This window comes from Amblyomma americanum, chromosome 8 (assembly GCF_052857255.1).
Source record: "Amblyomma americanum isolate KBUSLIRL-KWMA chromosome 8, ASM5285725v1, whole genome shotgun sequence".
NCBI classification, from domain to species: domain Eukaryota; kingdom Metazoa; phylum Arthropoda; class Arachnida; order Ixodida; family Ixodidae; genus Amblyomma; species Amblyomma americanum.
This window is the reverse complement of record NC_135504.1, coordinates 162,955,101-162,968,075: the sequence shown is the minus strand read 5'-3', so window position 1 is coordinate 162,968,075 and position 12,975 is coordinate 162,955,101. Positions and strand designations below refer to the sequence as shown.

Sequence of the window (12,975 nt, the reverse complement as noted above, 5' to 3'; positions counted from 1 at the left end):
AGCACGCTTAAGCTGCGTCTACTATCCTTCGCAGGCTCCACCTAGAAGCTCCGAAGTATTTCCAAGCCGAAAGACAAGTGCGCCGGCCTGATCACCACCCAGGGATTCTGCGCATCGTGTGGTGTGCGTGGGTCACGCCCCCAAACGCAACACTTCCAAGGAGGGCGTCAGTAGTCCACTGGCACTCGCACGCAGCACCAGTGGACGACACTGGACAGCACGCTTAAACTGAGTCTGCTATGCTTCGCAGGCTGCACCTAGAAGCTCCGAAGTATTTCCAAGCCGTAAGACTAGTGTGCCGGCTTGATCATCTCCCAGGGATTCCTTGCATCGAGTGGTGTGCGTGGGCCACGCCCCCAAGCGCAGCATTTTAAAGGAGCGCGCCAGCGGTCCGCTGGCACTCGCACGCAGCAGCAGTCGACGACACTGGACAACAGGTTCAAACTGCGTCTACTATCCTTCGCAGGCGGCACCTAGAAGCTCCGAAGTATTTCCAAGCCGAAAGACAAGTGCGCCGGCCTGATCATCTCCCAGGGATCCTGCGCATCGAGTGGTCTGCGCGGGCCACGCCCCCAAGCACAGCACTTCAAAGGAACAAGGCAGTGGTTCGCTGGCACTCGCACGCAGCAGCAGTAGACGAAAATGGACAACACGCTTAGACTGCGTGCACTATCCTTCGCAGATTGCACCTAGAACCTCCAAAGTATTTCCAAGCCAAAAGACAAGTGCGCCGGCCTGATCTTCTCCCGGGGCTTCTGCGCATCGAGTGGTCTGCGCAGGCCATGCCCCCAAGCGCAGCAATTCAAAGGAGCGCGTCAGTGGTCCACTGGCACTTCCACGCAGCAGCAGTGGACGACACTGGACAAAACGCTTAAACTGCGTCTACTATCCTTCGCGGGCTGCACCTAGAAGCCCCGAACTATTTCCAAGCCGAAAGACAAGTGCGCCGGCCTGATCATCTCCCAGGGATTTTGCGCATCGAGTGGACTGCGCGGGCCACGCCCCCAATGGTAGCATTTTAAAGGAGCGCGCCAGTGGTCCGTTGGCACTCGCACGCAGCAGCAGTGGACGACACTGGACAACACGTTCAAACTGCGCCTACTATCCTTCACAGGCTGCACCTAGAAGCTCCGAAGTATTTCCAAGCCGAAATACAAGGTGGCCGGCCTGATAATCTCCCAGCGATCCTGCGCATCGAGTGGTCTGCGCGGGCCACACCCCCAAGCGCAGCACTTCAAAGGAGCGCGCCAGTGGTCGCTGGCACTCGCACGCAGCAGCAGTGGACGACACTGGACAGCACGCTTAAGCTGCGTCTACTATCCTTCGCAGGCTCCACCTAGAAGCTCCGAAGTATTTCCAAGCCGAAAGACAAGTGCGCCGGCCTGATCACCACCCAGGGATTCTGCGCATCGTGTGGTGTGCGTGGGCCACGCCCCCAAGCGCAACACTTCCAAGGAGGGCGTCAGTGGTCCACTGGCACTCGCACGCAGCACCAGTGGACGACACTGGACAGCACGCTTAAACTGAGTCTGCTATGCTTCGCAGGCTGCACCTAGAAGCTCCGAAGTATTTCCAAGCCGTAAGACTAGCGTGCCGGCTTGATCATCTCCCAGGGATTCCTTGCATCGAGTGGTGTGCGTGGGCCACGCCCCCAAGCGCAGCATTTTAAAGGAGCGCGCCAGCGGTCCGCTGGCACTCGCACGCAGCAGCAGTCGACGACACTGGACAACAGGTTCAAACTGCGTCTACTATCCTTCGCAGGCGGCACCTAGAAGCTCCTAAGTATTTCCAAGCCGAAAGACACGTGCGCCGGCCTGATCATCTCCCAGGGATCCTGCGCATCGAGTGGTCTGCGTGGGCCACTCCCCCAAGGACCGCACTTCAAAGGAGCGCGTCAGTGGTTCGCTGGCACTCGCACGCAGTAGCAGTGGACGACAATGGACAACACGCTTAACCTGCGTGCACTATCCTTCGCAGCCTGCACCTAGAAGCTCCGAAGTATTTCCAATCCGAATGACAAGTGCGCCGGCCTGATCATCTCCCAGGGATTCTGCGCATCGAGTGGTCTGCGCGGGCAACGCACCCAAGCACAGCGCGTCAAATGAGCGCATCAGTGGTTCGCTGGCACTCGCACGCAGCAGCAGTGGACGACACTGGACAACACGCTTACACTGCGTCTATTATCCTTCGCAGGCTGCACCTGGAACCTACGAACTATTTCCAAGCCGAAAGGCAAGTGCGCCGGACTGAACATCTCAGAGGGATTCTGCGCATCGAGTGGACTGCGTGGGCCACGCCCCCAAGCGCAGCATTTAAAACGAGCACGTCAGTGGTCCGCTGGCACTCGCACGCAGCAGCAGTGGACGGCACTGGACAACACGCTTAAACTGTGTCTACTATCCTTCGCAGGCTGCTCCTCGAAGCTCCGAAGTATTTCCAAGCCGAAAGACAAGTGGGCCGGCCTGATCATCTCCAGGGATTCTGCGCATCGAGTGGTCTGTGCGGGCCACGCCCTCAAGCGCAGCATTTAAAATGAGGGCGTCAGTAGGCAGCTGGCACTCGCATGCAGCAGCAGTGGACGACACTGGACAACACGCTTAAACTGCGTCTACTATCCTTAGCAGGCTGCACCTAGAAGCTTCGAAGTATTTCCAAGACGAAAGACAATTCTGACAGTTCTGCTGCTGCCTGCTGCCGCTGCTGCTTCTGCTGCTGCCGCTGCCACCGCCGCCGCCATTGCTGCTGCTCCAGCTTCAGCTGCTGCCGCTGGTGCTGCTGCTCCTGTAGCCGCCGCTGCTGCTGCTCCTGCTGCTGTCGCCACCGCCGCTCCTGCTGCTGCTCTTGCCGCCGCTGCTTCTGCTTGCTGCCGCCGTGTCTGCTGCTGCTGCTTGCTTCCGCCGTTGCTGCTGCTGCTTGCCGCCACTGCTCCTGCTGCTTCTGCTTCTGCTGCCGCAGCCGCTGCTGCTGCTTGCTGCCGCCACTGCTGCTGCTGCTGCCGCCACTGCTGCTGCTGCTGCCGCCACCGCTGCTGCAATTGCTGCTTGCTGCCGCCGCTGCTGCTGCTTGCTCCCGCTGCCGCTGCTGCTCTTGCTGCCGCCGCCGCTGCTGCTGCTCTTGCTGCTTGCTGCCGCCGCGCTGCTTCTGCTTCTCCAGCTCCCGCCGCCGCTGCTGCTACTTGCTGCCTTGCCGCTGCTGCCACCGCTGCCGCCGCTGCTGCTGCTGCTTGCTGCCGCCACTACTGCTGGTGCTGCTGCTGCCGCCGCTGCTGCCATCGCTGCTGGCGCCGCTGCTGCTTCATTATTTTATTTATTACAGATACCTGCAGAGCCTGGAGGCATTATTGAAAAGGGGGAAACAGTGACTTCTGCTTGTTTGGCCAAAAATAGAGGATAAGAAAAATACAATACAAATACAAAATACAACTAAAATACATGAGGAAAAGCATGCACTGATGGAGAGCAACGGCGCTCCAAAAAAACACTAATAAAATGAAAAGACACGCGCAAAAGAACTGCGCGCCACGTCACACATCAGATAACATTGCGCGCAATTGACCTTCCGTGCAGCACCCGTGACGCCGGCCGGCAGCCTGTTCCACTCAGTGATCCTCCGAGGAAAGTACGCAGCTTTGTCCTACATTTAATCTCTCGGATCTTCCACTGATGATCTGTTTTTTTTTCAATGTCTAATACCAGCAACGCCTGGTCTGTACTTCGGAGATTTCTTTTGTCTATAACAATTTACCTCAATGCTAAAACTTTGTTCATTTCAATCTGCGCTCAGGCAGAAGGAAGCAGGATGATATCGAGTGTTTTCTTGCTGAAGTGAAGCTGCCAATTCATGTTGTGATGTTCCCGAAACGTGGTTTTGCACAGATGACGATGGATTTAACATTCCAACATATAAGAGTTATGATGGAACCGTCAGGGTAAACGAGGGGGTGGCGTATGGCTGTTGATCTTAGAAGATGTGGATGTGAACTGCTGGACGACTTTTGTTGTGCTAACGCCCATTACGAGGTACTTACGCTCAAAATCCGGTCATATGTATTCACAGTGTTCTATCGTCCTCTCTCTGGCGATATGAGTGTGTTCCTTTCCTTCCTATATTCTCTTCTTGAATTTGTGAACCAACATAAGTACAATATTGTACTCGGTGGGGACCTATATATTAATATCTTATCAAACAGCATTGTGAAGCGAGAAATAGATACAATGCTAAAAGTTCACTGCTGTTTGAATGCTGTAATTGCGCCAACGAGAGTAACAGAAGAATCAAACATTATTAGATGTTTTTATTACAAATCATGATCCAGACCACCTAACATCCGTGTAATCTCGCTGCAGAGTAGCGATCAGCTACCTATTTTTCTATCAGTGAACCATATGCTTAATCTTAAAAGGCGGTCAAAACAATCTTCTTATAGGGACCTTAAATCTGATACGCTCTTTTTCTTTCGTCGGCACATAGTAAGCGCGGATTGGAGTGCAGTTTTAAGTGAAGCAAACCCTTAAGCAGCCTATGACAAATTTATTGCAAAAGGTAGTCAAATTTATTTTACGTGCTTTCCTTACATAGTACACAGTCGTCCACGCCAAGCTCGCAAACCGTGGCTAAATAGTCAATTACTTGGTTGCATAAAAAAATCGTGACCAAATATTTAACCTCTTTTTGCAAACTAAAAGTCTGGAAGCCTTTAAAGCTTTCTAATCGTTCAGAAACAAAGTCACAAAAAAGCTTCGCGCGGCCAAAAAGTAGTACTATTAGAATCTTTTTGTCTCCTGCAGCAATAGTTCTGAGAAAACCTAGAAGAAACTAAACTCAATCATAGGACGTATGCCGGAACCGATCAGCAAAATTAATCTTGATGGAATAGAACTTGAGGGACCTGAACTAGCTAACGCATTTAATGACTTTTTTATTTTCATAGCTGGATCTTCGTCTTCTTGCGAGGACTTTGCACTCAGTTTTTCTCGTAATAGCTCTACAATTTTTTTTAATTACTGTTACAGAAGACGAGGTGGTCGCTGCTTTCCACAACCTTGATAATATCAAATCTGTAGACAGCACGGGAGTTCAGATAAAGCCAATAAAATATGTTATTTATAATATATCCTATATTTTGACCCATATTTTTAACTTGTGTTTATTACAAGACCTATTTCCAAGCCACATGCAGACAGCAAACGTCATAGTGTTATTTAAAAAAGGTGATAAAACTGACTTTTCAAACTATCGCCCAATTTCTATCTTACCTTGCTTCTCAAAAGGATTTGAAAAATTAATTTTAACGCGTCTTACATGCTTCATCGACCAACACAATATTTTAAATTCCGCTCAATTTGGGTTCAGGAAAAACAGATCTGCGGAGCTTGCCCTTCTCACGCAAGAAGAATACATTTTAGATAATTTTGAGGAAAAGAAACTAGTCTGAGGTATATTTTTAGATTTCTCGAAAGCTTTCGACCGCATTAATCATAAAACATTACTCCATAAACTAGACCGATATGGCATACGTGGTGCAGCCTACTCATTAATATGCTCTTACATAGCCAACCGAACGCAGTTTGCAGAAATAAATGGTGCTTCCTCCGCAGTCAAGCCCGTCACATCGGGAGTTCCACAATGTAGCCTCTTAGGTCCCCTTCTTTTCATTTTGTACATAAATGATATTGTCAGCTTAGATCCGTCCGCCAAATGGATTATTTATGCGGACGACAGCAGTCTGTTTTTCAGTGGTTACTCAGGCATTCAAATATCTAGCCATGATAACACAACGTTGGTCAAAATTGAACACTGGGCAAACAAAAACAATCTAAAACTAAATATAAATAAAAGTAATGCCGTACTCTTCCGGCCCAGAAACAAAACATTCGAGCTTCCTCCTCTGGTGCTCAGCGACACTCGGATAGAAGTCATTAAATCTGTGAAAACTTTAGGCGTCTATTTTTCAGAGCACATGGCGTGGGATGCTCATGCTGAATATTTAGCAACCAAGCTATCACGCGTAATTTGTTCCATACGCCGATATTGTTCACTATTTCCAGTTTCAGTAAATATTCTGCTTTACAATTCACTTTTTTTCCTCTATTCTAAACTATTGCTCATTAGTGTGGGCAACGACAACCGGAGAAAACATGACAAAGTTATTATTGCTTCAAAAAAGAGCCATCAGACTAATTACTAAAGCTTCTTACCTCGCACATAGAGGACCATTATTTAGGCACTTCAAAATCATTAACTTAACATCGTTGTATAACTATAGGGTTTCCGTACTTTATAAGCAAGGCATTATGAAAAAAGACAACACACTAATGCTACTAGCAGCGCTTCAAAAAAATGCGACTGCTTACAGCACCCGGAATCCCGAACGCTGGCACGTTACTGTCTGCCGTACTAACTATGGCCACTAGATGCTTCGCTTCAGACTTCCCATTATACTAAACTAGCACACATTTTATAGTGGTCAAGCTTTCTCACTTTCCTTCAAGGCTATCCGCGAAATGTTTCTGTGAATATAAACGCATGTTTTCACCGGTGCTTTTGCGCCGGTTTTATACTTTCTGACTATTACAATAATAATTTACTACTCACACTATTCCAAAAAACAATAAAGCCCTCCAAACCTTATTGATGATGTCTTAGATGCCGTATTATCAATGAAAATCTTCATTCCGTCCAATGAGAAGTCCTGTCAAGTGTACACTGTTTTCTTTCATATGTTTCTCTGTAGGATTGCCATTTATGTGCTCAACGTTTTACAGCACAGACTGGTTAAAGAAATCGGTTGATAATTAACAACGCAGCTTTATGAACCACTTTTATGCACTGGTACCACATTAGCATCTTTCCAGTCATTTGGCAGATACGCCAACTTAAGAGATGCTCGGAACAAGATCACTAAGTAATGAGATTTCATTCGTGCACGATTATAAAACAGAGTAAGGAACACCATCAGGACCGCCGGCAGAAGGTTAATTGATATCACTAAGCAATTTTAGCACGCACTGGTGAGTAAAAACCAATTCAGACATGGTTTCAGTGACAGATTCACGAATTAACGGAAGTTCTCCGATGCACCTTGGCGCAAAAGCAGATTGAAAAAAAGCATTAAAGCATAATGCCTTATCACCATCATTAGTAAAAACTTCACCATATATTCAGGATTCCGACTGGTTCACGTCCGTTGAGCTTCAAAACGTCCACAATTCCTTAGGATTATTATGCAGTTTTAGTCCCAAGCCATTCAAAAACCTATCCTGAAGAGCTTTAATTTCAAATTTTAGTGCACTTCCAGGAGCACGAATCGACTGCTATACTGAAGGGTACCGTTTTTTTTTGTATGATTCTAGAAGGCGATGTTTCTGATAAGCCGTCTGGTCTGCCGCGTGATCCACGGTTTGTCGTGGCGGCGCGGTCCAGAAAAAGTTTTGGATGGAATATACTGATCAATCAGGCACTCCAGCTTATTTTTGAAAATTTCCCAAAGGGAACTGGAATCTAAATTGTGGCTAAGATTATTAAATTCAGGAAGGAAAGAGGCAAGTTCGTCCACCATTGATGCATAGTCGCCCTTATTAAAAAAGAAAAACTTTCGAGGTCGACCTCTCTGAATTAGATATGGAAAATGTCGAACATTAGCGACAACACAATTGTGATCGCTTATTCCTGGTATGATCACAGTGTCCCGCACTACTGGAGGCAAGATGCAGAACAGTAAATCTAACACTGAACATGAGTGCTCAATTTCCCGTGTAGCCTCAGCGACGTACTGATATAGGTCATTAGTAGTAAATAATTAATAAAAGTATGAAGACAAAGAATGGTTCCTAGTAAGAGTTTCGTAGTCTACCCACTTTAATCCATAAAAGCGCGACAGGCGGGAGAGAGAAGAGAGGACACAACACAGCGCTGACTCACAACTAAAACCTTTATTGGCCGCCAGCGAGTATAAATACTACCCTGGTGGCCGGGAAGGAAAGAAGCACGCTTGACTTGCGTGACATTCAAAAACGCCAGTACATCAAGCACGTGTCAAAAGGTAAGAGTCATACGTGGGAGATATCACCGCTACAGCAGGCATAAAATTTGCATTCACAAGTTAGCATTCACAATCAAGGTAACAGTTTTCCTTATCTGACAGTGCTACAGAGGGTGTACTGATACATTGGTCTGAGGTCCTAGCTATAAGGTGGGCTTGTATTATTTCTCTAGCTAGCGGGTCACAGTTCTTTGCTATCACAGAACATTCATTGTAGAGTGGAATACAGGCTTTTGAGTCGTCATCGTCTTCCTTGTCTTCGTCATCTTTGCAGTGTCTGCAGTGTTTTGCTGCGCGGCCTGTGGTGGCGACACGAGAGACATTGTATTAGTGCTCCTTCAATCTTTCGTTAACACATCGGCCAGTTTGGCCGATGCAACACTTGCCACATGACAAAGGCAGAGAATAAACAACTCCTTCCTGGCAAGGCTCGAATTGTTTCGCGTGCCCTATCAAGCAGGTGCATGGTATTCTTTCGACTGCATTTACTTTTCTCACCATACTAGACAGTCGCTTAGGCGCCGAGATGACCACTTGAACGCCAGCATGTTTTCCAATCCTTTTCAAGTTGTGCGAGACTTGGTGGAGATATGGTACCACGGCAATCCTTTTCTTTTCCTTCTGTCTCGCTTCACCTATCCTTTTAAATCCGAGCTTTTTCTTCAGTTTTTCTGCTACGGAACTTAAAACGTCTGCATGGTACCCAGCCTTTGTCAGGCGGAAAAGTTGGTTACAGAAGCTGTGCTCCAAATTGTGCACACATGATTTCTTGACAGCGTTATAAATCACAGAATAAGCGATGGCTCTCTTCACCAGCTTTGAATGAGCTGATGAAAAAGGCAAGATTGGCTTTGCTGCACGGGGCTCAAAAGCCCAGCAAACATGGGATGAAGTGAAATGAAGCGAAAGATCTAAAAACCTAATAAAATCATTCACTGGTACTTCGTGTGTTGAAATCAATGGATTAAGGCACTCTGAGAACACCGAAAAACCGTCATGCAATTGCTGCTCGAAATCGAGGTTGTCACAGTCTGAAAACACGAAGAAGTCGTCCACAAACCTAAAAATGCGACAAACACTGGACCTGTCAAAACGCTCTTTCAACATTCTGCCGCGTTATAGCTTTTTGTTTATGTATTGTTTTTTCAGTTACGAATCAGTGCCTGTACCTGCTGCTGCTGCTTCCAATAGACTGGGTTTAAGGCCCTTCAAGTTGCGGTGAGCAACTTTTTCCTTTAATCCCCCATAATTGCATGTTTATGGAAATAAAGGCAAAACAATTCAATTATGCTGCGACTATTTTTCTATCAGTGCTCTCTCAGGAGGTAACTATGCACTGTCTTCAGACATATTCAGGAAAACTTTGCGCAATGTTTCCCTGAATATGTCTCTACACCAACTGGCCGAACGTTCTGCTATACTGTCTTGGGATTTTTCTGAAGATACGATCGCGTCAACGCAATGCGGGGCAAGCAGAGCGTTCATGCTTTCGTGCTCTTAGCTTCAGAATGTGAAAATGCCGGAACCCGTGTGATAGTAACGTGAAGTTTCAATTATAAGCTATCGGGCCCGGATTCTCTAAGGCAGTCAGTTTTTTCCAATATTTGCTGCGCGCGGTGCGAAGTGAATAGAACTGTGAACGCTTCTCAGAGGTGAAATCCTAAAGCGTTTCCACCACCTTATTCCTCCCTCTTGGAACCTTGAAAAAATCTCTGAGATGTGCACTTTTTTTCCTTGGACTCAATAAACTTGGTGACTGTTGCCTCGCAACGCTGCGCAATATCGCGTGACCTTCGTCGGCCTCGCACGCTGTCTCGATGCTGTCGCGAGCCAACGCCCTGAAGCAGGTGCAAAGTGGGCCTCATGACGCGCACCTTTCAGGGCCTCACACAAAGGCGGCCCAGAAAGCGTAAACGAACCGAGAGCTGCTGCTACGCATACCTTCGCCTTTATTTCGAACGACCGAAACTGGCGCGGCACTTTTTTTCTTCTTTGGGCGCCCCGAGCGAAAACAAGCGCGCGATTGTGCACCGGCGGCAGCCAGGTGCCTTCCAGAGCTGACCCTGGAGGGTGAGGAGGCCGGATGGCCGAAAGCCAGTGGCTGTGACGTCACACTCCTGCCACGGCACCATGCACGAGAGAGTGAGAGGAAGGTTGTTTTCCGCCACCCGAAAGTAGGCGTCGGCGTGGGGGAAGAGAAACGGAGTAAGCGGCGCGAAGGCGGGTCCCGATGGGCGCCCCACCCTGCATGGTTTGAAGCGACCGCTATATAACCGGTGTCCTGTGAAGTGCTTCTGGCAGTTGGGAATCCACTTCCAAGCGCTAACATCATGAACACTCTTGTAAGTTGGAGAAAAGCGTGCAAGGGAAACAAGTTGATGCCGGGAGTGTTCCGCTGGCGCCAAGTCTTTGGATCCAGGGACGATAGTTTATAAAAGTACCTGCAGTTACCAAGTCTTCACGTAGTGTAAAAAAAAAACTGAGTAGCTTGAAAGATGTAATTCTGGTGCGAAAAGAAAACGATCAGTAAGAAAAGTTGGAGCTTTCGCCCTAAGAATCAATCCCAGAAAAGCACAGCGCTGTGCTTTTCTCGATTCTTCCTGTGGTTCTCAAACTTATCCCTTGTAAATTTTCAAAATGAAAGACACTACTTGGTCACCAGTATGCTTCTTATATCATCACTTTGCATAACATGCGCGTATATTTCCGCTAACCGATACCAGTATTGCTTATTACACTGGCACATAGACCAACGCAAATGGCTTCAATTTGCACCGCCGATGGAATAATTTTTGTAAGAAAAGCGCCTGTAACATTATTTATTTGCTGTTTATTGACATACGCCATATGACTGATTTTCTGACGCACCTTTGGTACGAACGATGTGGTCGTACATGCAAACGTATTCTCACAACAGTTACTGGGAAGGGGAGTCTTCTAAAATGAGCATTACACTCAAACGTCAGACAAATCTAGCCTGTGAAGCTCTAATGCTGCGTTACGGAAACTTAGTCGCTCTGATTTCTTTCAGACCGTCGTTGCCTTCGTCGGCCTCGTCGCCGCTGCCTACGCCGGTTTCGTCGGCGGTTATGGTGGATACGGCCACGGCTACGGCCACGGCTACGGCCTCGGCTACGGCCTGGGCTACGGCGGCTATGGCCATGGAGTCGCTGTTGCCGCTCCCGTTGCTGCTGTCACCAAGACCTACGCCGCTCCTAGCTACAGCGGCGGAGCTCACTACGGTTCCGTGCACGCTGTCGGTCACGGATACGGTCACGGCTACGGCGGCTACGGTCACGGCTACGGCGGCTACGGTCACGGCTACGGTGTGGCTCTCAAGGGTGTCGCCGTTGGCTACGGTCTTGGCTACGGTCATGGATACGGTTTCGGCCATGGCTACGGCTATCATGGTTAAGCGTTATTTATTTTAACGGTAAGAATTCAAGAGTGGACTTCTTTGACGTGCTGTTTTGGCTGATGTTTTGTAGAACTAGTCCCAAGGATCCTGTGAATTTAGCGCCATGTCGACATTCCACCTCTAAAACACATTGTTGGGGCTATTTGGTGCAGTGAATTAAGAAATTAAACCCGCCAAAACACGCGCACAAAAAAACTAAGAAGAAGAAGGGGAGATTGGAAAGAAGCTCTTTCCTAATATTCCTCCTCTTCTCAGTTTTCCTGTGTGCGTTTTTTTTTTTTTGGGGGGGGGGGAGGGGCTAGTTTAATTTATGAGTTCTCCACCGCTATTCTGCTCTACCAGGAAACCAATGATAAAGAATATATTTTCGCTTTTCACTCCAATGGCCTCGAGCTTGCGTTCAATGCTTGACCAGAGAGCACTGCTTTTACAGCAGCTCCCAGAGAGACACTAGGAAAGGATGATGGAGTGATTTCATTCCTTTCCTCTACCTGTTACAGCAGCTGGCTTTCAATCGCTACTTGGGGATACACTGGAGCAGCGCGGTTACATGCGGCTAGAAGCGGCACGTATCCAAAGAAAAGATGTTGAGAGCTGAACTACTGTTGTCGCGCTTGTAGCTTTGGTCTCTTTGCAATGCATATGAAAGCTTTCGAGACTGCAAGTAGTGGCCATGCGATTGCGCAGCCTCATTCACTCATAAAAATTAGTGCGCTGTTCGCACCAGGCATCTTCGAATATCCATTGACAACTACTGATAACTTCTTGGCTTCTTTGTTCTTTCGTATTCAAGTTTTGCTGATGTTCACGTGTTCAGTTTCCTTCTTTCTTCAGGAGACTGGGAAGTAGGATCTTCAAATTGGCACCAGGCGCCTCGTGGGACAAGGCTTTGTCGTCGTAAAGGAGAAATAAAAGCAGACGCTATCAAAAATGATGGCATTGCGGTACCTTTTATCGATTCCAACACTTTGGCGCGATATTGGACGACAAGAACACTGCTATCACGAGAAATGGCACGGTTTCTCCGAAATAAATGCTTACCGCTGCCTTTCTGCCCAACTCAGACGAATATATTGAAAACAGCGATGAGAGTAGGACTGCACATGAGGTGGAACACGAAGGCCAGCATGGCGCCGAACCATTCGTAAATATTCCAGAAACTTTCTGGCCCGAGCACTTGATCGTTTTAACCAACGCAGGCACAAAGGGGCATTGTTTCTAAATGCCGCTTGGCCATCACAGCAGCTTTTTTTTTCTCAGCGAAATGAATGGCTAATAATGACGCATTTGATGACGTCAATAAAGCCTCATAGCAGTACCTTTGATGTGTACACATCGCTAAATGACAATATGTAAGGATGACTCGGCGGGAAATTGAACAATCAGCGCTCCACTCTAAGCTGTCTTTCACCACGCCATATTAAGGCATAGCGTTTAAGAATAGTGGGAAGAGCACAAGTTGTGAAAATGGGTGCGGTCGATAAAGCTAAGTTCATAGGTGAACATGACACTGCTA

General features: G+C 47.8%; 1 protein-coding gene across 2 annotated transcripts; it reads left to right on the top strand.

Moving 5' to 3' along the window:
* Positions 1-10,249: 10,249 nt before the first annotated feature.
* On the top strand, positions 10,250-12,393 carry LOC144102140 (uncharacterized). Of its 2 annotated transcripts, none has more exons than XM_077635449.1 (3): positions 10,250-10,383; positions 11,073-11,474; positions 12,294-12,393. In XM_077635449.1, the coding sequence occupies exons 1-2, from the start codon at positions 10,372-10,374 to the stop codon at positions 11,454-11,456; spliced, it is 396 nt and encodes a 131-aa protein (XP_077491575.1). In that variant the 5' UTR covers positions 10,250-10,371; the 3' UTR covers positions 11,457-11,474; positions 12,294-12,393. The 2 variants fall into 2 exon arrangements, with proteins under 2 accessions (XP_077491575.1, XP_077491576.1); XM_077635450.1 differs by having other exon boundaries at positions 12,277-12,393.
* The last annotated feature ends 582 nt before the right edge of the window (positions 12,394-12,975 follow it).